Here is a 24,915-nt window from a genome sequence, read left to right as displayed (position 1 = left end):
CAGAGCGCCATGTTCGCTTGCCAAAAGAGTGATAGTCGTGCCAGGAAAGGCGACTTCGTGAGACTTTTGTACATTACACCATACCCTCAGCTACCTTCCCTATAAGGTACGCCATAGACGCTATGCAATGTCGATTGCACATATCCTCATCCTTCATCATATCAATCTTGTCCCGCTTCTTTTTCCTTTGTCATCTTCATCCCTTCCCTCATCTCTCTCCATCTCCTCCCACCTCTCATCTACCTCCCCAACCGAATGACACCAGCAGCAATCAACTTCTGCACCTTCATCTGAATATCCGGATTCTTCATATGATCATGCAACGCCGCCGGATCACCCTTCGCCTGCTGCAGAATACTCTGCATAACTGGATCCTGCAGAATCGCCATGATATCCGGGTCTCTCTGGATACGCTCCTGTGCCTGCTCTTCCGTCTCGCCCTCGCGGCTCGAGAATTGCGCCGACAACGCCTTCTGGCTCTGCTGGTCGATCTCGCGGGCGTTCTTGCCATCAGTATCGTGCTTCAATGCCTCAGCGCAGACGTCGAGACACTTGTTGAACTCCTTCATGGCGAAGAGAGCTTGTGCTTTACGGAGGTATGCACGGATGAACTTGGGGTCGCGCTTGATGGCTTCGTCGCAGTCTGAGACGGCGGAGGGGAAGGTGAGGAGTTTGATCAGGCAGGCGGCGCGGTTAGAGTAGCCGCGTGGGTCTTCCGGTGCACGCTTGGTCATCTCGGTGTAGGCTTCGACTGCCGCGGGCCAGTCCTGGTCCTTGAACTTCTGGTTGCCGAGCTCGCGGGCCTCTTCTGCCTTTTGCGGGTCGATGTATGCGTTCTTCTCGTTGAGGATCTTGGTCTTCTCGGCGGCGCGGAGCTTGGCGAGAATGTCGGGTGTGCGGTGCTCAGTAAGAGAGCGGGAGTAGTACTCGACGGCGTTAGCCAGGTCGCCCTTCTTCTCGTACGAGCTTCCAATGCGACCAAAAGCCTTGGCGATGAGCTTGAAGTCGGCGAGGATCTCTCTGCCGTGCTCGATGGCCTTGTTGCAGGCTTCGATAGCAGCGTCGTAGTCGCCCTTCTCGAATTGTGCAGCACCGAGGTTGGTGAGGTATGTGATGTCGTCCGGGTAGAGCTCTGATGCCTTGGTGTAGTGTGCAATGGCCTCGTCGAAGTTCTTCTTCTTGTAGTTCTCCGTGCCCAATGCCTTCTCCTTATCGGCCTCAGCCTTCTTCTGCTTCTTCTCCTTGGCCTCCTCGTCCTCTGGCTCGGGCTCAGGCTCAGGCTCTTTCTTTGGCGCTTGCGACTGAGGTCTCGCGTCTGGCATTGGCACATCCTCACCAGCATCGTGCTCTTCCTGGAACTTCTTCGCAGCACCGTCCGCATTGTCGGTTGGGTTGAAGCTCATATCGATGCCCAGCAGCACGCTCATGACCTGCAAGAATCGTGGGTCTGAGAACATCTCCTGCTGCATGCCTTGTGGGTTGTTCTTCATGTTGTTCAGCTTCTGCATGAACGCCGAATCGCCCAGCAGTCCGCTCGTCTTTGGGTTGGCAGCCAGCTTCTCGAACAGCTTCGGGTCGTTGAACATGTTGCCCAGACCTCCGCTCGGGTCAATACCATCTGCCTTGGCCTCTGACTCGATTGCTCGCTCAGCAGCCGCACGACCAGACTTGGCCTGAGCATTGTTTGGGTCAAGCTTCAATGCCTCATCGAACGCTTGTACTGCGCCCATCAAATCACCTGTTCCGTGTAGTGCTGCACCTTTGCGTCCCCATCCTTTTGACCAGTCACCCTTGAGCTCCGTCGTCTTGGTAGCATCTTCGAGTGCTTGCTGATACTGCTTGAGTGAAGCGTATGCGCCGGATCGGTTCGAGTAGAGGACGTGGTTGGATCTAAAAGTAAGTGTATCAGTACACACAATCAAGCATATACCAACTTTTATATAATATAACGTACGGATCAGCCTCAATCGCCTGTGAAAACTTCTCAACCGCACCCTCAAAGTCCTTCGCAGCAAACAGCTTGTTGCCCTCGGCCTTTAGCTCGTCTGCGCTCATTTTGTCTGGCCACTCGTTTGTCCTTTGTCGTTTCGAATCGCTCATATAACAGTCGTCGTAGGAAGCAGCTGTGTCGTGGTTCAATGTATGAGGATTGTGTAGGTGTGAAGGGCGAAAGAAGGGCGATAGTATCTAAACGCTCATCGAAGCTTCTCGTGAAGTTGCAGGGATCAGCTTAGCGCGCGGGACGTTTCATGCATTGTGGCCTGAGGCATCTCTCGTGTTTGATGAAATGTGACCTGTACGCACGATACATTGTCGATGCTCCGATACGACAATTCTTCAACAATACAAGTGCAAGAAGCTGCAACACTCGCATAATAGGTATCTCTAGGTTCACAAAACACACACATAACCACTCCAAACAAGCCCTCCCACTCAATTCCGCTCCCCACGAGGTCCATCCTCCGTGATCGTAGGGCTCGACTCTGTACTCTCTGCAACACTCTCCACCTCAGTATTCGCACGACTCCAGCCAGACAAGCTCACCGCGTCATCATCATAAAGCGAGCTGGCCTTGCTGCCACGCCGCTTGAAACGTCTGAGAGTCTTCGTCGCCTTTACGGCCAGGGAATTCCTGCGCTCTGGCTGACCATCAGGCGCCTAGCCCGAAGGTGTCACGCTGCGCTCCCTCCTCGACCTAAAGCGGCCGAGGTGCTTGTGACTACCAGCAGGCGAATCCGGCGAGAGCATACTGCCGGCTTCCGCAGGGATGAATGATGTTCGGAGAACGACAATACCAGAGCCAACTTGCACGTGCTGCTCGCCACCTGAAGCCTGGTCATTGACGAAGAAAGCGGCCTCGCCGAGCTCTTCATCACGGAAGGTCTTGTCGTTCTTGACAATGACCTTGAACTGTGTCGCTGCGCTGCACTGGATCTTCTTCGCTCCTTCCGGATATGTTGCTGCTCCTTCGGGTGCCTTGACGGCTTTCGTCTTCGCAATCTCCTTGTGGCCCTTGCCGGTGTCTTGGTGAATGTGCACCTCGAGCTTCGTATCTGGCTCAAAGCCTGTGGCACTGACAATTGTGATGCTCGCGGTGCCCGGCTCGCCTTGTGCGGCGGGGCTTGTCGAGTACTGACCGAAGCTGGTGTTGCGCTGATGCGGCGTCTTTGGCGTGGGTGGCTGGAGACTGCCAGCATATCCATCAATGGATGGTCCATGGCCATTTACCGACCCGTTGGTGGCAGTCACAGGCCTACCGTCAGGCGTCTCCATACTGGTCGCGCGAAGCTCCGCTTGGGCGTCATCCGGGACCTGCTGGCCACTAGTCGTCCTACGCTTGAAGCCACGGCCAACGAATGTTGCGCCTCGGAATATGCCACCTCCCACGGCACTTCCCACCTTGCCTACACCCTTCACTGGAGCGCCGATTACCTTTCCAGGCGCTGCGAAAGTGCCGGAAAAGGTCGAGGATCCTTGTCGTGATCTCGTAATGTAGTCCGGCTTGAACAGCATCTTCAGTCTGATGGAGCCGCTCTTGCCATCAAGATTGAGAACCACTTCCTGAGCCTGGAATGGCTCGAGCACGTCCAGCGGGATGGAAGCAGCGCCAAGGAAGTCTGCTTTGCTGCCAAAGTCCCAATCGTACACATTGACGTCGAATTTGGCGGCAGTACGACTTCGGACAGGGCATTCGAAGTACTCGTTCCATGCTGGGTGCAGCGTCTTCTTCTGCACATCAGTCTTATGCACCTCCTTGCCATCAAGGGTGAAACGACAGAATGGATCCGAGAAGCCGTTGCGGTCGGCAGACGGAAGATCAGCTGCATCCAAAACTTCAACCCTGAGGTTGCCCTGGTTGTTGAACGATTCACTGGGGTCGAGTTGCATCTTGACTGGAAGGAAACGCATCGACACCTTGACGGTGCTCTGGTGGCCGTGCTCATCCTTCATGGAAACCACCTGCGGCGTGTACAAGCATCTCTTGAGCGTGTCGAGTGTCGGACCGGTAAGCTTAGCTTTGATATCGTCGTCGTCAGTGCCCTTCTTGTCGGTCTCGGATACGAGGCGGAGTGTGATGCGCGAGAGATCCAGCTCTCGAACCATGGCGTCTCCAGTCTCATTGAAGGTATGATTTTTTGAACGAGTCTTGGCACTTGTGTATGCAGCGAACTTCATGTCGTCCATGAGAACCTCCAGGTGGCTGCCTGAGTGAGCAAGCTCGCTCTCATGAATCGTGAATACTATCAAGCCGGATTCTTCGGGTTGTCAGCACAGGTCTCGAAATTCTCAACAGAGCGCACATACCATAGTTTGTCAGGTCCTCCACGCCAATCTTGACTTTTGGAGGTTCCTTGGCCTGCACCTCTTCGGCTTCAGTCTGCTCGCCCTCATTTTGCTCCAGCACCTTTCGCATCTCAGCCTCCTCAGCCTTGGTAGATGTGGTATTTCGAAGGCTTCCGATGGTGCCTGCTGTGTTGCTGCGAGCACGTGGAGTGGACGTGCCGTTCACCTCGATGCTCTTGCGAGAGCCAGCTTCGCTGCTGGTCTGAGTCTTCTCGGCCTCGGCTTCTTCTGCTTCTTCCCTCTCTTTCTCCTCCTCGGGATCGACGACGTGAAGAGTCGGGTAGAAGGCGACTGTGAAGTTAAGCGTACCCTTAGGCTGGCCACGGCCAATGCGTAGCTGAGCCGAAATGACATCGTTCTTGGAGTCATGGATCATGTACTCTCCGTTCTCGTCCTGGTGGATGTACTCTGCGGCTGGAATCTCGATCGCACCCATAGACCTGTCCTTGCCGACGTTCTCCTCGTCCATGACTTCGACAGTCAGCATCTCGCGAGTTGAGTGCACAGGCACGTAGAGGACCTCGTCAAAGTCAGGGTTGAGGTTGTTCTTCCAGGTAACAGTCCTGCCTTTCTGGATCCCGGACAACAGTACGCGTGCATAAGGATCCGACTTGCCGACTGTGTCGAGGTTCTTCAGGTCTTTGGCGTTGCGGAAGTGGAAACGCATGACACCGATAGGATCAATGTAGCCATTGCCGCCTGCAAAGCCCTTCAGCGCGACAGGCTTCCACTGCAGCGACATCTTCGCACGTCCACTCTTTGCACCTGCCAGATTGTACCATTCCTGGCCCCTATGCGACAAGTTCATGAGGTCATCCAGCTTGATTTGATAACTCGCAATGATGGGATCTGCTGCAAGATCGCGATCGTCCTTGATGACAAGTCCCAGCTTGGCCTTCTTACGGTCCGAGATCAGCAGTTCTTTGGTGGCATCCGACCAGATCGGGTTGTTCGTCCTCTTGAGCTTCTTCGAGATCTGCACCTCCTTCCCGTTGAGTAGAAGGACAGCATATGGGTTGAGCTGGCCGATGAGAGACTTTGTACCATCCAGATCTTTGGCTTGCTCGACTGTGAATTTGGCGATACCAGTCTGGCTGTCCGGCACGACCTCAGTGCCATCGTCCATCTTGCGTCCTTCGAGGACAGGGAAGAAACGAATGTCGCACTGCACCGTACCACGCGGTCTGCCGTTCGCGATGACCTCCAACTGTTGATTCTCCCATTCAGTCTCTTTCTCAAGCTGCTCGAGCTCAAATGTGGCTGTTCCAAGCTCTTTGTCTTTGCGGTACTCGTTGTAGTCGAAGAGGTTGATCGTAAGAGGATCGCGCAAGCTTGTCAAGATAACACTGACAGTCTCAGTCCATCTTGGGTTGGCATTCTCGTGCACAGTCTTGGTCTTGCCCAGAACATCGCGGTGGTTGATAGACACGGTGGCGTATGGATCGGGCGTGCCAGAGAACTTGTCAGGGTTCTTGAGACCTTGCGCACCGTGGAAGTGGACCTGCAAAACACCGATGGCTTGGTCGACAGGAGTACCTGCGAGCATCTTCGCAATCTCGACTGGGAAGAAGTTTGGCTGGTACATCATCGGTCCCAGGTTGGCGTGGACTTGTGACTGAATGAAGCTCTCGAGGCCAGGAATGAAGTTGATATCGAAGCCCAACATGTCACCTCCAAGTGGCTTGCAGACATAGTCGATGTGTGGCGCCTCCACGAAGGAGATCTCGACTCGATCGATGTGAGGGAAAGGCAGCTGCAGCTTCAGCTTGACGCGCATAATGCCAGTGCACGCCATGTCCTCGACAATAACGTCCAGGCCCTTCGAGATCATTGCCTTTCCAACACGAACTTCCAGAACGACCTTCGGATTGATCTTGTTCTTCTTCTGGCGTTCTGTGAGATCCACGGTATCGTTCGGTGTGAAGCTGAACTTCCAGTCCATGAGAACAACCTCGTCCTCCTCTCGTGGGTATGTCTTTACGTGCTCCATCCGCGGTGGCTTGGTACCAAGTGTGAACGTCTTCATCCTCATGCTGTCCAAGAAAGCTGGAGTGGAAGTGCTCAGGACTTGGTCAACCGAGCTGATGATCGAGGCACAAAGCACTGGCGCATAGATCGGCCAGAACTTGTCCATAAAGTTGTTGATCCAGCCCAGCGATTCCGCGTTGACATCCAGCTGTTCCTTCTCGACTTGCCTCTTGATGTCTGTGCGGAAGTTCCGTCGCACTCTTCGTAGCGATGTGCGGTAATATGTGCCACAAGCTGCCATAACAATGAACACCCAGGCTAAACCTCCGCCCAGCAGGGCTATCACCCACGACGAAAGGCACGCAAACACGATGACTGCCGCATTGTGATACCAGTCGCCAAAGAACTTGTCGTCGAGTCTAGCAGCGAGGAAGTCTTCGTGGTCCAGCATTGTCCCCTCATCTGGCTCCTTGTCTGCAGGATTGCCGAATCGAGGCGCCCATCCCGTCTTCGAGTAGACATCTGCGTCCTTAGCGAGCTGTCCGTCGCCCTCGTCCTCTGGTAAGGGCTCGGTTATGGCACCTGCGGTCGTGGGAGGGGGGAGATCGTAGCCGGCGTCTTCGCCGTCGTCGGCATCGGTGGCTAAGGCTGCGGTCTTGTGCTTTCTATGCAATCGTGGTCCAGCACGCTACACAAAGGCGTCAGCTTGTGTGAAACGTGTTGTGTTTCCGGAGCTGCCTGGACTCGTTCTTTCACACATATGCAAGTACTGGAAGCCTACCTCTCTTGCTGCTGCTGCCTTCTCCTCCGGGCTCATATCAGCATCGAACTCGAAAGCAGCAGCTCCACCCTCGCGAGCTTGGTTCATGATAGCCTTCCCTGCCTGCTCGGGACTGACAGCACCTTCCTGGGCAGCCTCCACAGCGCCTTGCGCCTTGAGTTCTTGTGCGCTCGCCATATCGAATCGAAGCCTGTCGGCGTGACAATGCTGCTAATGTATTGTGTTGCAGCCTCAGACCAGCACGGTCGAGCTCGTTTAAGGAGAGTCCCAACTCCCAAGCAGCTGGGATGATGAGCTTAAACCGGGTTTCGCGATGCGGTAGTTGTTGCTGCGGGTCGCAAGTGGAAGCGGAGGAATGCTGGTCTGGTGGATGGTGGATGAGGGGAAGTGGAAAGAGTGGTGTAAAGGAGTGTGTTGGCTACGTGTTCACGGCATGTGGTTGTTCCTTGGAGCAATCGAGTGCGTCGTGGCTGTGGTGCGCAGATGTGCTTGCAACCACGTCGCGGCGGGCGCGAGCTCGATACGCTATCGAAACTAGTCTAGCGCGAATCGACGGCATTGGCGCTCTCGTGATAGAACTGTTTCAAGATCGATCTGTGAAGATATCTTCTTGCTGCTACAGCCGCAATACATGTCAATTGCGAAGCACATCGCATGCCACCAAGCTCACTGTCTCTCCCATATCGCTACATCATCTTCACGAATCGTCGTCGTCGTCTTGTGCCCAATGTCCATCTAAGTAGCTTTTCGTAGCGCCTCGCTTACGTCGCTTCCATGATTTGGACGGCAGCGTTCTGGACCAAGTCGGCCTCCGCCATTCAAGTTTCTCGTTAACACAGCATGGCAGTGGCGCATGGCCTCAACCTTGGACCAGGTCCCACAGCTAGCAACTATCTGCAAGATTGTGTCAAAGCGTGTCAAAGCGCTGTCCACGCCATCTTGCATACTGACGGGACGCGTTGCTCGTTCAGACCGCCAATGGGTACCACAACCCCGCCAGCCGCCGCCAGATCAAGGAGAGTGACTTCCACATGCGCCTTTGTTCTGTCTGGCCATGTCGTGCGCTCGCGATGCTGCTTCGACATAGGAGATATGTGACGGCTCCTGCGAAGCTCCACCTCAAGCGCATGACTTCGAGCTCATGGTATTGCTTGGTAGGCTTAGGAAAGCGTATCATGCTATATCATGATGTCGTCTCTACACTCTCCACCTTGTTCTGTCATTCGTTCCAGGCCATCGGTGGATCAAGCGTGACGAGATATTACCAAAAGTGTTGCCATTACACACGTTGGTGTGTCTGTTCTTGATGGCTGCAGTGATCTGCACAGATGAGGCTTGCGGATCTTGAGAAGGGTTGACGTCCGAGGTCCGCACAACGGTTTCTGGTCAAAGACCGATCCACCATGATTCGAAAGCCCCCAAACCCGCACAGCATATCTCCCATGTCATTCTGGTGCTATGAGAGAGACATCATGGAAGCTGACTCCGTGGCTCAGAAGTTGCATGCGGTTCATGAAGTTGTCCTCAGGGTTGAGGTAAGGCCGAAATTCTGCGAAGAAAACTCCTGGGATCAAAGCTCCGACACATCCTGAAGCACTCTCCGTTTCATCCCAGTCATCACCACAAAATGCCCGCAACATCAACACCTCACGCGGACAGCTCCAAACTCCACAGGAAGCAACCGGACCCAGAAGAACATCAAGATGACCACGGCTAACACACCCACCACCACCCCGTGGACACCAACGGGCGACACAATCTCCATCAAATCCCTTCAACTCCCCCACGGCATCATCGCCCCGGACGTCTGGGGCAAACCGAAAGAACAGCCCGCCCTGGTCAACATCACCCTCAACCTCCACCACGGCTTCCACTCCGCAGCCGGCGCAGACAAACTCGACGACAGCACAATCCACTACGGCACCCTCGCCAAAAAGGTCCGCTCCTCATGTATCCCAAGCCAAAATCCCGGCGACCTCTCCCACAACGTCGAGAACGCCATCGCAGAAATGGCGCGCAAGTCTGAAGGGAAGTTTATTGTAGCGAGATCGATAGTTGAGGTCGTCCTGCCGAAAGCCAGTATGGATGGCGAGGGAATTCGTTTGACGAACATCACGCGCTACGACGAGAGTGGCAAGACTCTAGCTGTTGAGAGGATCTTCTCAATCGAAGCCGTCAAGATCATGACCCTCATCGGCGTCAACAGCTACGAACGAAGCCAAAAGCAACCTCTAATAACCACAATCTCCCTGCACCTCCGGCCTGAAGCGGAAACGACCGATTCAACGCAAACAGTCTCTCTCTTCAACCTCGAAGAGATGCTTGTTCAGGTAAGTAACCTCCCATCCCCTCCACCCCAATCCTTCTCCCACCCTACTAACACATCCGAGATAATTTCCCAAACCTCCTTCGAAACGCTCGAAACCCTCGCCGACTTCACCATCTCCCAGCTCCGCAAGAAACTTCTCGACAATGTCGTCCCAGGGACGCGAGTACACCTGAAAATCGAGAAGCCGAGGGCGATTGCGTGGGCTGAGGCGCCGATCGTGGAGGTTGCAAGGGATGTGCCGGTGGCGAAGTCGAAGCGGGCGACGAGGGTGGTGAGTACGGCGAGTGGGGATGCGCCGGAGGTCGTGACGGCGGCTGAGGGAGGGAATGGGGAGGGGAGGTTGAGGATTGTGAAGCCGTATAGTGGGTGATGAGGTTGCGGGGTGATCGGGTGGTGATGGGGCTCGGATGAAGGGCAAAGACGTCTGTCTTTGAGAGGCTTGAATCTGGCTATTCAGGCTTCTACGATACATCCCTCCCATCCCGAATAGAGAACCATCAGAGGACAGAGGACACGAATCGAACGAGAACAGGTTCATGACGTAATACATTTTGCGCATGATGACCATCACCTGATACTGTACATGTAGAAGACAAGATGTCTTCGTCGAGTTCGAGGTGGAAGGAGTCGATCTCCTGGTATCTGGACTCCTTACATGCACCTAGCCAGACTACCACGCAATGCCTTCAGATCACACCCCCATTCTAACCCACCCCAATCTAGGCAGAATCCGCGGCATCCAAGTCACACAGCACCTGACCGAGTTCCACTCCCTCCCATACGCCCTCATACCCCAGCGCTTCGCCCGTTCCCAGCCCCTAAACCGCTACCCAGGAAGCGACGACAGCAGTAGGATCTACGACGCAACCAAAATCAGACCATGCAGTATCCAACCCCTCAACTCCACCCAAAAGGACGTCGACTCAAACCAGCTACCCACCAAAGACATCATCGACGGGGAGCAGGATCAAAGCGAAGACTGTCTGCGGCTAACAATCACGGTCCCAACGATAAATCTGACAGAAGATGAGCAGGCGAAACTCCCAGTCCTGATCTTTTTGCACGGCGGTGCTTTCTTCCTGGGCTCGGGGGAGAGACCATAATACAGTCCTAACAATATGCTCTCACAAACAATCGCAGAGTCCAAGCCATTGGTCTTCGTGTCTGTGAACTATCGGCTTGGGGCTTCGGGGTTCTTTCATTCTTCAGAGGCTCCGGATTTGGTGCCTGCGAATAATGGTCTTCATGATCAGATTCGTGCGTTCGAGTGGGTCAGGGAGCATATTTCTGGCTTCGGTGGTGATTCGGACAATGTCACAGCCATGGGGCAGTCTGCTGGTGGCGAGTCTTTGTCGCTGCATAACATCAGTGGTATTGCTGCGCCGCTGTATAATCGGAGTATTGCCTTAGCCGGTACGCCTGTCACGATGCCAGCTAAGACCCCAGCCGAGCATGAGGAGAACTTCCGCCACCAAGCGATGAAACTTGGGATTGCGACGAATGGGAGCCGGAGTAGTGAGGATATCGCAAAAACCATGATCGACACCCCAGGGGACAAGATCCGGGATCTCAACTTCGTCGGCGCGCCTTGTACCTCGAGTGAGATCCTGCCATATGATAGACCGACCATGGAGCTTAGTGCCTCAGGACCGCAGACTACTGTGAAGTGGCTTGAGAGCCAGATTGTCAGTGCTGCAGGCTATGATGGAAGTATCAGCTGGATCATCACGAAGAACAACCCGAAGCGGAAAGACCATGCCAGGAGTTTCAAAGCCATTGCTGTGGATGTGCTTGGTCAGGGCCTGGCCGTGGAACTGTGCGAGTTGTATGGCATCAACGACCGCATTTCGGACGATGATACCTTGACCGAGATATGCCAGTTCGAAAGTGACATGAGTTTCATCCGCGCGGCTGAAGCAGTGGCGGAGGGTTCTGTGAAGAGAGGCATCAGAACATACCTGCAGCTATTCGACTTACCGAATCCGTTCCCAGGGATGCTGGAACCCGGCAAATTTTTTCGACGCACACCTGGGATATTGTGGCGCTTCTCGGAGCGTACGACGAGCGGCTGAGTGAGGATTATGATAGTGTCGTGGAGGAGTGTAGGAGCAAGATCATCGGATACTGCGTGACGGGTCAAGAGCCTTGGAGTGCTGTGCAGGACAGCGAGGCCATGTCTGTCAGTAAGAGCGGCCTCAATGTGGTCGATGTCAACTCCTTGCCGGGTTCAGAACGGAAACGAGAGCTCGATAGAATTGCCTCTGCCGCGAAGGGAGACAGTGGACATGATCTTCTGTGGGAAGGCGTTTATAGGCGCTGGCTGGATCAGGGTGAATAGACTGCTGCTGGGCTTGTGATTCCAGTCGAATGACTGTATCCTTGGTCGTGCAGTCTTCACGGCATCATGAGATGAGCCTAGTAGCCGTTGATCGATCATCTCGTCGGCTGTGGCTGTTGCTGTCGTTACAACTGTCCACGTCAGCTCTTCTGCTGTCTCATAACTCCTGAGTCCCTTGTTGGACATTACGGTAGTGGTGAGGATGAAGCAGATTCTGTCGGTACAACCTGCTCGGCCTCTTGATCCTGCCAATGCCTGCACGTGTCGCCCCCCCCCCGCGCCTGCTTCCACTCACCGACGCATGGCGGGTGGCGTTCGGAATAGAGCCGACGGCTCAAACAGATCTGGCCCGGCACTCGCCTGCTTTCGCGACGACCGCGCCGAGACGGCAGAAAAGCTGGAGATGCCGTGAGATAGCGGTGGACACCTTGATGTTGTCTCGCCGGATGAAGGTGTGCTGGGAAGTAGTAGTGTTGTTGAGCATTCCACAAGGCGAGAGCCAGGAATAGCCGGGACATCCATACAGTCGGGCCTGTCTGTCAGTGCAGTGTCTTTGCGACTTGTCAAGTTGAATTTCGAGCGGCTCATATCTGCCGGAAGTCAAACACCATCTGCTTGCTGTGGCTGCGATGAATGAATTGTCGGTGTGGATACGGTGTAGATGAATGCAGCAGCACATGGACCACGATCAGCCAGGAACAGCACCTGCCTCGCTGGCTTCGTGAACGAGCGATAGCATTGATTGACATCGGCACCATCTCCGGCCAGACTTTGACAACAGTGAAGAGACCTCTGAACGACCACACCTCGGAGTGGAGAGGGTTATTCAGAACGTGGAGACAGCATGGGCAAGCTCATCAGAACGGCAAGAAGCTGTGATGTGCTGCAAGCGCATTGGCCGAAGAGTGTTCGAGACGGCGACGTCTTCCCCAACCCGATGTTTTAAGCGCGGGCCCTGCAGGGATTGCTGCGATGGTGGGGCAGGAAGTCTAATCGAGGCGTGCTTTCCACACAGGTTGAACAGTTGAACACACTAGACAAAAAGTTGTGAGGCATTGCGTGCACCTTATAAACCGCAGCAGAACGTGCAATCCCACGCACGACCTTCCTCTCTCCATCTCCATCTCGCTTGCACGTGCTGTACCACATCTCATACAGCAAGCCACCAAAGCTGTCAAGCAGGAACGGTGTGACCTAATCCAGGGAAACAACGCCCAAGTGACGACAGCCCCCACTTCGTGCTGTGAGTTGCACGTTTCCTGAGCTTTTCCTCCTCCTCCACCAAACACCCACTGACCTTCGTTTCAGCACCTCTGCATACCATCAACACCCACTCCGAAACGACCAATATGGCCTCCGCCATTAAGAACGCGCTCCCTGCGCACTTGAAGCCAACCAATGGCTCCGCCGACGACCGTCACCACGGCAAGTCTCAGTCCCATGTGGTAAGTACCCATTTCCGACAGTCTGGCGGCGGCGGCGATGGCATTGGAAGAGCGTAAAGATAGCGGCAGTGGTGTCGGAAGGCTATCATTGTGAGCATTCAACGATGGCGCTGCAGGCTTCGTTTCTTGATTGCTTTCACATCGGAAGGCATCGAGATCTGGCAGGCGCCATTCTTCACCACCTCACGCCACTGTATCTTCGCTGAGCACAAGAGGTGGACTTCTCTCGGCAATGGCAACAGTATTCTCCTTGAGAGCTGCTCGATACTCCATTCTACAGCACCATCATCACCTTCCGCATGACCAGCAACGTGGCAAAGAAGACGTACCAGAGACTTACCAATGGCGGTGAACAGGCATTCGAGAACACCAGCACATCTGTTGCAGCATCGCAGATGCGCAATGCACTCAACAACCTGAGCGACTCGGTCAAGGACCCCCAGGAGAAGAAGGTAAGCAGCTCTCCATCCACTCGTAACTGAGAATGCGTACTGACCGCCTTTTAGCGCTTCGAGACTGAGATGGACAACTTCTTCGCTCTCTTCCGCCGCTACCTGAACGACAAGGCCAAGGGTAACGAGGTCGACTGGAACAAGATCAATCCACCGAAGCCAGAGCAGGTTGTTGACTATAACAGCCTCAGCAACTCCGAGTCTGTCGAATTCCTTAGCAAGCTCGCAGTCCTCAAGCTCAATGGTGGTCTTGGTACCTCCATGGGTTGTGTTGGCCCAAAGTCGGTCATTGAGGTCCGTGACGGCATGTCCTTCCTCGACCTGTCCGTCCGCCAGATCGAGTACCTCAACCGCACATACGATGTTAACGTCCCATTCGTGCTCATGAACTCGTTCAACACCGACTCCGACACCGCCTCGATCATCAAGAAGTACGAGGGCCACAACATCGACATCATGACCTTCAACCAGTCCCGCTACCCACGTATCCTCAAGGACTCGCTCCTCCCAGCACCAAAGTCATTCGACTCGCCAATCACCGACTGGTACCCACCAGGCCACGGTGACGTTTTCGAGTCCCTCTACAACTCCGGTATCCTCGACAAGCTCCTCGACCGCGGTATCGAAATCCTCTTCCTCTCGAACGCCGACAACCTCGGCGCCGTTGTCGACCTGAACATCCTCCAGCATATGGTTGAGACAAGATCAGAGTACATCATGGAGTTGACGGACAAGACCAAGGCTGATGTCAAGGGTGGTACCATCATTGACTACGAGGGCCAGGCTCGTCTGCTCGAAATCGCCCAGGTTCCAAAGCAGTACGTCAATGAGTTCAAGAGCATCAAGAAGTTCAAGTACTTCAACACCAACAACATCTGGATGAACCTGCGTGCAGTCAAGCGCATCGTTGAGGGCAACGAGCTCAGCATGGAGATTATCCCCAACGGCAAGAGCATTCCAGCCGACAAGAAGGGCGAGGCCGATGTTAGCATTATCCAGCTCGAGACTGCTGTTGGTGCCGCCATCCGTCACTTCCAGAACGCACATGGTGTCAACGTGCCACGTCGTCGTTTCTTGCCAGTCAAGACTTGCTCCGACCTGATGCTCGTCAAGTCGGATCTGTACACGCTCAAGCACGGCCAGCTCGTAATGGACCCCAACCGATTCGGCCCATCCCCACTCATCAAGCTCGGCAACGACTTCAAGAAGGTGTCGAACTTCCAGAGCCGCATCCCATCGATCCCCAAGATCCTCGAGCTCGACCACTTGACCATCACTGGTGCCGTCAACCTCGGCCGTGGTGTCGTCTGCAAGGGTACCGTCATCATCGTGGCCACGGAGGGTCAGACCATCGACATCCCACCTGGCTCGGTCCTCGAGAATGTGGTGGTGCAGGGTTCGCTCCGCCTGCTCGAGCACTAAATGTTTCGATGAATGATGATTTCTTCCTTATGCTTTGCACATCAGTACCGGCGCATAGAATCGTGGGTCGGCAAGCAAGATAGAAGGTGTAACATAGCGCAGACTTCGGCGGCGACGGGTCTCGCCCAGCTAGATCACGAATGAGATGTTAATAGCTTTACGGTCATACCTCTTGTCTTCATATCATCGTGTTGATAGACCATGTAATGCTCGCTCTATCTCCCTCCTCGGCCAATCTGTGATGACGTAGCTGTTGTGCTATCAAACAGAGTTTCGAGGTGCCAGGAAGTGCAGTGAAACAGACTGCTTTTCCATGTACACGGACGACACGTGCAGAGCAGTGACCAGCACCAGATGAGTTTGGGCGCAGTAGAAACGTCATCTGGAGACATCTCAGCTCTCGAGAAGCATGACCGCTTCATCACGATTCCGAGCGACATCGTGACACGACACTCTCGCTACACGTGCGCCGTACTACGCGAGTCGCGCCGATACTTGTTGATTCTTGCGACACCGATCATTGAAGCCGTGTTTGACGACTTGCCTGAGGCTCTGAGGTGAATCGCGATAAGGCGAGAAAGTCTGCATAGTCAACGACCAGCCCACGCCAGCCGCCAGCATGGCCAGCGCTTCAGCAGCGCCTGATATTCGCGAACAGGCGGATGCGGCAGAGAACGCGCGAAGGGCAGATGTGCACGAGAAGGATGTCGGGGAGAGGGAGGCGTATGAATACTGGGGATATCTCTTCAAGCCGGACAAGACGGGCACAGATAAGCTGAAGAGCTTGTTGAGGGGACTGAAGGATGCTATGGTATGTTATACATGAGACTGTCGTGTTGGGGGAAAGCGCATACTGACTTGCGGCAGAACGCAAAGTACGAGCCTTCAGACCAGCCCGACCTCACGCCCAGCCAGCTGGCGAGCTTCTATCGCGACCTCCATGGCAACTACGATCAGCTTTTCCTGGGCACGCCGAATGAGAGTATCGCGTTCATCTACAAGAGTCTGGGATGTCTGCACAGTCTGCAGCCGCCGGCGTATACACATGCTTCAGCTTTCACGGATCCGACTGTGCCTGCGCTCAAGACGGAGGGATGGATCATGTGGCAGACGATTCAGCTGCTGCTGGGACCAGAAGAGCATGCCGCGTTTCTGCGAGAGGCTGTTCAGATCTTTGATGTCAAGGATCACGATACTGGAGAGGCGTTCCCCAAGATCTTACCACGGCAATGCTTTCCGCTTGAACCTGACAAGCACATGGTGGCGTGGTATGAGGGCGTGTCCGAGCGATTGAGGAGAGAAGCAGAAGACGAGGAGAAACACAAGCAGATTGAGGTCGAGCATGAGCCGGAAGTTCGACGGCTGCACTCGCGCGAGCAGCCACCGAGAAGAGAGGGAGAGGTTTTCTCCGACGAAGAAGGATCAGTCGATTCACGAGGACCAGCATTGGCATACTTCCGCAATCCGCTGTACAGATATGTCGATGGGAGGCCGAGCATAGTACGCAGCCACTCCAAACGACCAGCTCTGAGTCCACGACCGACAGTACTGGGTAAGGGTAAAGAGGCAGCTTCGACGTTCAGTCGCATCGCGCGCAATGTTGGTAGTCCTCACTTGTGGGATGGAAGAGGCAGCAGTCGTAGCAGAGATCGCGAAGGTGCGCATGTCAGGAGGAAGAGCCATCCAGACAATTATCACCACCACCACGCTGATGAGGCGGCGGCTGCAGTTGCTGGTGCTGGTGCTCACGATAGCCGCCACCCGCCCCGAGAACCATCTGGCCACGGCAGTCAGCGCAGAAGACGCAGTTCCCAGGCCGACCGGCCACCGGAACGAACGTCCCCAGGCACGTCAGCTGATGATGAGTGGGACCAGAGCGAAGCCAGTCCTATCTACAGCCCGCCACCTGGCAAAGGCTCAGATTCGAGCAGGCACCGTCGCGGCCACTCGCACTCAACATCACGACCCGTCTCTCGCGATGAACGCGAGATGCCACTCCGCCATTCCAAGAGTCATGAACCTACTCCTAGCCAGGAGCTAGATGGTGATTACTTTGCTGGGTATGATGACCCAGCACGAAGAAGGAACTCGACCCATGCGAAGCCCGACTCTCCACCATCTCAGCCTCCACCACAACCTACTGGTCCAGCGCTAGGGCCATCATTTGGACCTTCAGCAGGACCCCTGTTCGCAGCACAAGTCGCAAAGCAACCACATCCGCCTGCTCAGCACTACTCGCAAGCGCCGCCAGGCGGTGGCTATGAAGGTGGACCATCAATGCGCAATCCTTCGGTCCGCCGTGCGCAAGGTCAGGATCGTTACCAAAGCCGTAGTCCGGAGCCAGGTAGCCGCCCACCGCCACCGCGAGAGCCACGCGACCCTCGAGACCACAGAGATCGCAGATACGATAGCCCAGGCCGGCCCCCTCCAGGAAGACACGACTCCCCTTTACCCTACGACGACTTCCGCCCGGATAGTAGAGGCCCACCACCACGACCCGAGTCTCGCAACCGCTACGACGACGCTCCACCTCCACGAGATCCTCGCGACAGGGATCCTCGCGACAGGGATCCTCGCGACAGGGACCCTCGCGATAGGGATTCGCGAAACCGCGACCCGCGCGACAGAGACCCGCGCGACCGCGACCTCCGCGATCGAGACCCGAGAGATCACAGACGTGGCAGTGCGCGTATGAGTCAGAGTGACTTCGAACGTGAAGAGTATCCTGACGAAAGGAGGGGTAGTAGACCTGGTCCGCCGCCGAAGCATGCGAGGTTTGCGGATACGGGAGTTAGTGGGAGGAAGTATCCGGATGAGGCTGGGTGGCCTTAGAAACCTGCTGGGCTGAGACGGGTGCTTGAGGAGACTTTGGGGAGGCGGTGATGGGATGGGGTGAGGGGATGAGGTGATGAGGGTTTATAAGGGTTATGAGGATTACGAGGTACATGAGGAACATGGGCGATGATGGGATGACTTGGGTTGGGTAGGTATGATTTGACGACAGTACATGAATGATTGATAGCGCGAACAGTCCCTCTTCTCTCCGCCCTGACAAACGAGCCAATACCACATACTCCATGCTCCCCGCCTCCACCTCCGCCCAGTGACACTATCTCCGCGCGTTCCCAACAACACTCGACCGCAGAACCCTCTCAATCTCAAGAAGATCCCTCGCGCCTCTCTTCAAAACACGCCGTATCCTCTCGCGCACGACATTCTTGAACTCCGCCGCTCCAATTCGAAGCCCGAACTCCAAGACACGAAGAAGAATCGATACATCCTCGAAAGTCGCTGGCGAATGTGGCAGCTGGTGAAGTCGGACCCAGGCAATAAATACCCTCGTCGGAGGGGTGGATGGTGTATTCGCCGACCGTGTTCGGGATTGGGGTTGCGATGGAGGGCCAGTTGGGGGCGTGGTGGGTGAGGACGTTTTTCGGGATTGCGACGACTCGTTTTTTGCCGAAGGGGCGGGTGGTGTGGAAGAGGATTGGGTCGTTGGAGGTTACGTGGGGGTAGAGGGAGTCGGGTAGGGTTTCGAGTGTGGTGGCCGGAGGGCTGTGTTCGTCGCTGACGGGATGTGGAGAGGTGGACATCGTGGCGATTATGATTGTGTTCTTGGTTCTGTTTGTGGGAGTTGTGGTGGTGGGTGAGGTGTGCTTGTTGAAAGAGAGCTGAGTTGAGTGGGAATGGGCTCTGGTTTTGGTTTTGGTTGTGCGAAGGGAGATGTGTCTGAGACTTTCACTCTGGCTTCACCGATATTGAAGGGCGCCATGTCTCTCTCAAAATATGGATCAAGGTTAGTCTGACATTGGGACAAGGTGGTGATGAGATGACGATTGGTCGCACTATGGATAAGATGTATGTGATATACATGCTAACCTCCTTTCTTGTAGGCAGCGGAGCAATGTTTACCTTCGATCGCCAAATCAGTGATTCGTGGGCCGGAAACTTCACATATTTTGTGCAAGTGAGACATGTTCGAGGATTCGGTTTCAAGCATAGAATGCTATTCTGTCAAGAAAATACGCCTCGAAAGCTTATGATCGGGATACTATACTGATGTCTGTCTAGTCCTCCACAGCCTAGCTCCTGAAGTACAGTACTATAAACAAGCATCACAGCTATGCAGCTGGCATACTGAGCTCTGGGAACACAGCTGCAAGCTCAGCATCACTCACAGCTGGCTTCGAGAAGTACGTCTGAATGTCCGTTGCAAGCGGCTCGTAAAGCTCTTCCCTCTTCTTACCTGCGAGGTCTGACGTCTGTCTCAACCAGTTCTTCACAGGTGTGTTCCTCTCGAGCCCGTCCTGCAGCCTGATGTTGTTAGCTTGATCAAACAATTCAACAAGCCGGCAATCGGTACAGCCTGCTCTATTCACCAAAGGATCTATGATCCTCATAATCACATGCAGTACATCCAACTTCTGGCGCTGGAAGAAAGCGTCCCTGGTTCTTTGGTCAGCGTTCGGATCTAACTTACCCACACTTCCGAAATCTGCCAAAACAGCGTCCGGGAAGTCTTCGAAGCCTTTTCCTTCGGCTGGTACCCGGAAGAGAACATTATCCTCCTTGATGTCGCTGTGGTAAAAGCCTGGCCAGTCCCTACTGTTGCGATTGGGACCTGCTCGGCCGAAGTGGAGTAGTAGCAGGGCATCGACCATGCACTTGAGTACGTGCCAAACGAACGACTCTGGTGGCTTCGTAAGTGGTGTTGACTTCCCAGTATACTTCGAAAGGAACGATTGCAAGTCACCACCGCTGAGAATCTCCATGGTGTACCACGCTTGCCAAACTTCATGCGTGCCTGAGGCGAAAGAGTGGACTACGTTGGGGTGGCTTGCTTTGTCGAGGAACTGGAGGGCCTGAACTTCAGCGGCGAGGCAGTTCATGTCGGTTTGCCGGAGGTAATCTTCGTGGATGATCTTCACGGCTTGGATGGCAGATCGAAGTCTGCTAAGTGTTGCGGGTCTATCGTGGGAATTGGCTCCGTAGTCACTGATGATCTGGTCAGCTGTGGGCTTTGGGATGAAAGCGTAGACGTGGGAGAACGCACCACTTCCGAGCTCTTTGATGATGATGTTTCCGTTGCTGAGGAAGCTCGTTTTGGCGCCCGAGCCGGCGGGCGTTGCGGTGAGGGAGGCCATTTTTGGTGTTGGTGAGAGGTGAGTGCAAGGTGGAGAACAAATGCCGCTACATGGCTGAGTCTTATAATACAAAGGAAGACACTGACAAAGAATAACGCTTCGTTGGAAAAGTCAACGTGAAAGCCATTGTGCGAGAACAATGGCCTTGTTCTCGTGGCAGCAAATTCACTACCCAAGCTAGCTTCCACGACTGTAGCTTCAGCATTAGTAGTGTACGATGCGAATCGCCACGACCGAGCCAGCGCTTCGACTGCCTATCGAGGCACAGGCTGTTGTCTCAACCCGCTGATATGTAGCCGAGTAGCGAGGCCCGATCGCTATAGTCGAGGGTATAACGCGTCGACGTATGCCAGCTTTAAGGATACACGTTCTTTTAGCGGCGCTACAGAAGTGAAGTCGACCAAGGTAGCGGCGGCGACATACTTTGTCACCAGGTCTTGGACAACTTCTGTGGTTTTCAGGTTAATCCGAGTCAATTCCTACCAGGCCACGTTGTGTCCAAGCCGCCGATAATGCTCTCGCCGACTCTCATCTGCTTCGCCTCTCGTGACGATGGTCTCCGCCTCCCATCGAGATATTAGTTCCCGGTCATATCGGATCTCGCTCGGTTCGATGCACGACATACTGGGTCGGAACTCGGGATGCTCGAAAGCTGGTATCGTCTCACTGGGCGCCGTTGGAGTATCCCAAGGTCTACCTTCTGCAGTCTCGAGCCATTGGGAGATCCTAGGTCGCTGAGATGCGGCCCTGTACTTATCGATATTGACGATCAGTGGCTCCATACAGCCACATTGTCCGTCATCTGGGGAGTCTCTGACGCCGAATAAACCATCATCGCTGGGGGCCGCTATCCCCTTGACGAGACACTGGTTTCTCAAATCGATGACAGCCTGTTCCACAAGCCTTATCCGCTGTGTAGCCGCTATGACCTTGTCGCGATATTCAGCGTCGTGAACCTCTGTCATGGCAGGGCCGACCAAGCTGCGTGGATTGTCCACTTCTTGCGGTGGGCACTCATATGTCATCAGAAAGAGCTCGTTTTCGAGATGGTAGTCTCCAGGTAATTGCGAGTGGAGGTGAAGGAAGGCAGCATTTAAATCCTGCTTCGCAGTGGTCAACTGCTCGACGAGGGTTTCAGGCTCTTGGTCGGGGTTTACGTTCTCTTCTGGGCCCACTTCCACCTCTCGAGGCGAGAGGTCACCTGACTCAATGAACAGAGGCTCTGCTGCGTCGTACAAAGACATCATTTTTTCCTGATGTTCTGCTTCCGTACGTCGGCCAAGAAGCAAGAGCTCATAGCTGGGGTACCTGTCGTATCAAAATTCACGGCGATTCTCCCATCGTTCTGGCTCTTTCCTGGCGTCAAGAGTTTCCGCACACTCCTTGCATACTCGGCAATGACTCGTAGCTTATGTCTAAATGCTCGAGACGTGCCCGCCTCCTCGACATCTTCACGTTGCGAATTTCGAATGAGTCCCGACGTAGCTCGAAAGAGTCGTTTCTCACTTTGCAACTGTTCATCAACCATTGCGGCCAGCTGCGTCTCGTGCTCGTATGCCGCTTCGATCAGCCTTGATTTCTGTGCTTCAAGTGTCTGTCTGTTCGCCTCAAAAAAGGCTCGTACTCCAGCGCGGTCTCCTCTTTGCCGCGAGATATGCCTCAAGTTCGCTAGAGAGCGATCCAACTGATCTTGCGTGCCTCTCAAGCGCTCCCGATGAGATTCTATCTCGGATTCTCTCGCTCTGCGTCTTCTCTCCAAGACTATCATGTCTAACATGTTCGCTGAAAACTCATCGATACCAGCATCGAGATGTTTTGAGTCGACTGAGGCATCGCTATTTTCTGTTCCTGCCTCATACTCTGGGATGATCTCCAAGAATGCAGCTTCAGCAGGGACTGGTTGATTCCCATAGCGGCGTTCTGCTTCCGCGAGGTTTCTCGCGTTGTATGTGACCGGTGTGCCAATGTCTGCGATTTACCGGCCTAGTACGTGCGCCGGTCCGACCTCGTAGGCATCGCAGCCCTTTTTGAGAAGTTCGGGGCGCAGCTGCGCGTTTAGCGACTCTGAAAATGGCTCTCGCTCCCAACATACTGCTGACCGATGGCTCAAGTCTGCAAAATGCATGTCCTCACTCAACGAAAAGCCATGTATCCTTTGTGTGGACCGTATCCAGTCCGTCTGAACATTTTTCCGCAATTGGCCCAAGCTGCACAGTGTGCTTTGTCTGCAAGGAACAAAATCGATGCCCCAGTCGTGGGCTTGGCAAGGACATTGAGCACTGTCCTGTGCGCATTCTGTCGGGGTTTGTGCTTAGTCACTTGGGGTGGAGCTTGGCTTCATGTGATTGCGAAAGTTACATTCACCGCTCACGAAATCTCGAGCGGAAGCTGCCGCAGCGCCGTTGGTCCAAGCGTACTGCACAAGCTAGCTCTCAAACACGACCTGCAAACCTTCCTAAGCTCGTGTCAAAAACAGCTCAATCATCAACACATACCACTCAACATTCTTCGCGATCGCCTGGCTTCACTTGCCTTCAGCCGGTACAACACTCGAACAATCTCGCGCAGAAATGTAAGACTCATCTGAGCCAGAGAGCTTGTCTTCTGAGCTGTGTGACACTGACATGTCGACCGCGTAGTACTGAGCTTCCTCCCTCAACCTCGCTCGCTCGAGGCAACCACAAATCTCGCATTACTGTCGCAAGCGCCGAGCCCACGGCTTTGGCTTCTCTGCAGAACAGTCACGCTAGCTTTCCGATGGTTATCTGCCACTGATACCATGTCGTCCAAAGACCCTGCTCCCGGCTCGTTGCTGGACTTCGTGCAGAAGGCCGATCCCAAAATCTACGCGATTTACAACGACATCCGCTTATTGCTCGAGAAATGGCAGAACACTGGTCTTACACAGATCGCTGCCGAGAAAGAGCACATGATGATATTGGTCAAAGCTTACACCGACAATGACCAGCTATTCTACATCTCCGAGTACCAGGTCGCCAAATTCTTGGCCGGCATCAAAAGCAACAGTATCACCGACAACGACGAGTGTGAGCGACTGCTGTCGTACCTCAGACCCACTATGATGCACCTGAATCATGTGCGGACGAAGGAGCTGGAAGCTTATGGCTGGTGTAACAGATCGAACAAGAACCGCGCGAGTCTGAAAGCAAAGGAGGGTCAGATCGTGTACGTGCTCGTGGAAGAGCCTCTACGCGATGGGAGAATCAGTGCAGCATCTATCATGAGAAACTCCACCGTTGCGGGTGACAGGATTCTGGAAGCCTAAATGCAGGACTGGGTGGTTTGAGCTGGACGAAGTCACGAAGATGACCAGGAACTCTATGTCCGCATGGTTGACTCGGACGGCAACTCAGATCAGCAAGAGAAGGAAATCAAGAAGCCGTATCGCTTGACTGGGCCCCTCGTTGTGGCAGAAGAGGCCATGATCTCTGTCGTGCCAGAGTTTATCCCTTACGACACGTTCATGCCGTTTACCACGACCGTCATCGCTGAGGAAGACTTCCCACGCTTTATCCAACATGTCAATGACAGATTCATGCAGAAGTCGGCGAAAGGTGACGACGACACTACGAAGCAGGGCAGCAAGGTTTCGAGGAAGGACAAGAAAGCTTCGAGAGTAGCCAAGAGAGCTTCAACCGTACTCAAGAAAGTTTTGCAGAAAGCGAAGTCTGGCAAACGTCAGGTTGAGTCGAACACTGAAGATAACAACATCAAAGCCAGACTCCCGAACGACAGAGTTTGCAGGCGAGACATTACTATGGCAGCGCCTTTCGTCTCCAGATTGCAGAAGGTTGATGTCATCGGCGGTGACGGCGAGTCTGTGTTCCTTCGAGTGGGACAGGCTGGCTGATGACCAGTCAGACTGGGAGACCGAGGACGAGGACTATTTCGAACTCTTCAATCCATACGCTAACGTGCCACCACCTTCGATTGGTGGTGCAACTATTCCTCCAGGCTCCAAGGTCGGATCCGAAAGTGCATCTGACGCCACTACTGCTCATTTTAGCAGCTCGCCATCGGCGGCCGACACTACTACAGGAAGAGACGAGCGCGAGAAGCCGTACAAGACTACCCAAGGACCAACAGAAGTCTTGCACGATGAGTCCGATACCGCTGCAAGACGAGCTGTACGATCGGCTTCGCCCGCAATACCATCCGCATCTGAACCGAAGACCACGGGTTTCCGCACTCGCAAGAGAAAGGCGATAGATGAAGCTCCGAAGGACGACGCTCGAGCTGGCAAGAAAGTCACGGCAGCTGCGCCATCGCGATCTGCTATCGACACAAGCTCGAACATGCCCGCAGACGACCGCGGTGAGTCAGCCAACCCGGGTAGCAATGAACAGACCGGAGCCACAGGCGGCATGAAGAACATGGCCATCTCGGGGACGGAGACTACATTGCGCAAGCAGGCTTGAGCCCGCACTTTTGCCAGTTGTCAGCTCAACTTGACGACACACCTTTGCTCGATCTTACACAATTGCCCCTTGCGCGCCTTTGTTCGACTGTTACCGACACTGGCGCCTCATTTCCTTTGTTCACGGAGTTTTGTAACGACCTAACGGTACGTTGCCCATGCTGGCTCTACACTGGAGCGTCTATACTGGTTGGCGTTTTGAGACAATGTTTGCTTCCGCGAATCAAGCGACGGGGGGTTGGTTCATCTCTGGA

The 24,915-nt window shown here is 54.4% G+C and overlaps 11 protein-coding genes across 11 annotated transcripts; 6 read left to right on the top strand and 5 right to left on the bottom strand.

Moving 5' to 3' along the window:
- Window positions 1–239: 239 nt before the first annotated feature.
- On the bottom strand, window positions 240–2,100 carry CLAFUR5_04012 (Heat shock protein sti1; the record flags this gene model as incomplete). The annotated part of the gene is made up of 2 exons (XM_047903160.1): window positions 240–1,890; window positions 1,955–2,100. 2 exons carry the CDS (start codon window positions 2,098–2,100, stop codon window positions 240–242), a joined length of 1,797 nt encoding a protein of 598 aa, XP_047760918.1.
- Window positions 2,101–2,658: 558 nt separating this feature from the next.
- Window positions 2,659–7,270, bottom strand: CLAFUR5_04011 (uncharacterized protein; the record flags this gene model as incomplete). The annotated part of the gene is made up of 3 exons (XM_047903159.1): window positions 2,659–4,256; window positions 4,306–7,000; window positions 7,094–7,270. The coding sequence occupies 3 exons, from the start codon at window positions 7,268–7,270 to the stop codon at window positions 2,659–2,661; spliced, it is 4,470 nt and encodes a 1,489-aa protein (XP_047760915.1).
- Window positions 7,271–8,796: 1,526 nt separating this feature from the next.
- Window positions 8,797–9,792, top strand: CLAFUR5_04010 (uncharacterized protein; the record flags this gene model as incomplete). Its single annotated transcript, XM_047903158.1, has 2 exons — window positions 8,797–9,423; window positions 9,484–9,792. The coding sequence occupies 2 exons, from the start codon at window positions 8,797–8,799 to the stop codon at window positions 9,790–9,792; spliced, it is 936 nt and encodes a 311-aa protein (XP_047760916.1).
- Window positions 9,793–10,102: 310 nt separating this feature from the next.
- Window positions 10,103–11,760, top strand: CLAFUR5_04009 (Cholinesterase; the record flags this gene model as incomplete). The annotated part of the gene is made up of 4 exons (XM_047903157.1): window positions 10,103–10,490; window positions 10,563–10,843; window positions 10,883–11,351; window positions 11,387–11,760. 4 exons carry the CDS (start codon window positions 10,103–10,105, stop codon window positions 11,758–11,760), a joined length of 1,512 nt encoding a protein of 503 aa, XP_047760185.1.
- A 1,349-nt stretch (window positions 11,761–13,109) lies between these two features.
- CLAFUR5_04008 (putative UTP--glucose-1-phosphate uridylyltransferase) lies at window positions 13,110–15,079 on the top strand (the record flags this gene model as incomplete). Its single annotated transcript, XM_047903156.1, has 3 exons — window positions 13,110–13,205; window positions 13,562–13,657; window positions 13,712–15,079. 3 exons carry the CDS (start codon window positions 13,110–13,112, stop codon window positions 15,077–15,079), a joined length of 1,560 nt encoding a protein of 519 aa, XP_047760184.1.
- Window positions 15,080–15,698: 619 nt separating this feature from the next.
- Window positions 15,699–17,911, top strand: CLAFUR5_04007 (uncharacterized protein; the record flags this gene model as incomplete). The annotated part of the gene is made up of 2 exons (XM_047903155.1): window positions 15,699–15,890; window positions 15,947–17,911. 2 exons carry the CDS (start codon window positions 15,699–15,701, stop codon window positions 17,909–17,911), a joined length of 2,157 nt encoding a protein of 718 aa, XP_047761064.1.
- A 277-nt stretch (window positions 17,912–18,188) lies between these two features.
- CLAFUR5_04006 (uncharacterized protein) lies at window positions 18,189–18,672 on the bottom strand (the record flags this gene model as incomplete). Its single annotated transcript, XM_047903154.1, has 2 exons — window positions 18,189–18,370; window positions 18,417–18,672. The coding sequence occupies 2 exons, from the start codon at window positions 18,670–18,672 to the stop codon at window positions 18,189–18,191; spliced, it is 438 nt and encodes a 145-aa protein (XP_047761063.1).
- Window positions 18,673–19,200: 528 nt separating this feature from the next.
- On the bottom strand, window positions 19,201–20,223 carry CLAFUR5_04005 (uncharacterized protein; the record flags this gene model as incomplete). Its single annotated transcript, XM_047903153.1, has 1 exon — window positions 19,201–20,223. One exon carries the CDS (start codon window positions 20,221–20,223, stop codon window positions 19,201–19,203), a length of 1,023 nt encoding a protein of 340 aa, XP_047761066.1.
- Window positions 20,224–20,702: 479 nt separating this feature from the next.
- CLAFUR5_04004 (uncharacterized protein) lies at window positions 20,703–21,467 on the bottom strand (the record flags this gene model as incomplete). The annotated part of the gene is made up of 1 exon (XM_047903152.1): window positions 20,703–21,467. The coding sequence occupies one exon, from the start codon at window positions 21,465–21,467 to the stop codon at window positions 20,703–20,705; it is 765 nt and encodes a 254-aa protein (XP_047761065.1).
- A 1,535-nt stretch (window positions 21,468–23,002) lies between these two features.
- CLAFUR5_04003 (uncharacterized protein) lies at window positions 23,003–23,509 on the top strand (the record flags this gene model as incomplete). Its single annotated transcript, XM_047903151.1, has 1 exon — window positions 23,003–23,509. The coding sequence occupies one exon, from the start codon at window positions 23,003–23,005 to the stop codon at window positions 23,507–23,509; it is 507 nt and encodes a 168-aa protein (XP_047761067.1).
- Window positions 23,510–23,572: 63 nt separating this feature from the next.
- On the top strand, window positions 23,573–24,662 carry CLAFUR5_04002 (uncharacterized protein; the record flags this gene model as incomplete). Its single annotated transcript, XM_047903150.1, has 2 exons — window positions 23,573–24,076; window positions 24,102–24,662. 2 exons carry the CDS (start codon window positions 23,573–23,575, stop codon window positions 24,660–24,662), a joined length of 1,065 nt encoding a protein of 354 aa, XP_047760183.1.
- Window positions 24,663–24,915: the final 253 nt, after the last annotated feature.

This window comes from Fulvia fulva, chromosome 4, assembly GCF_020509005.1.
Source record: "Fulvia fulva chromosome 4, complete sequence".
NCBI lineage: Eukaryota > Fungi > Ascomycota > Dothideomycetes > Mycosphaerellales > Mycosphaerellaceae > Fulvia > Fulvia fulva.
Note: the sequence above shows the minus strand (reverse complement) of the source record. Positions and strands in the feature narration are given on the sequence as shown.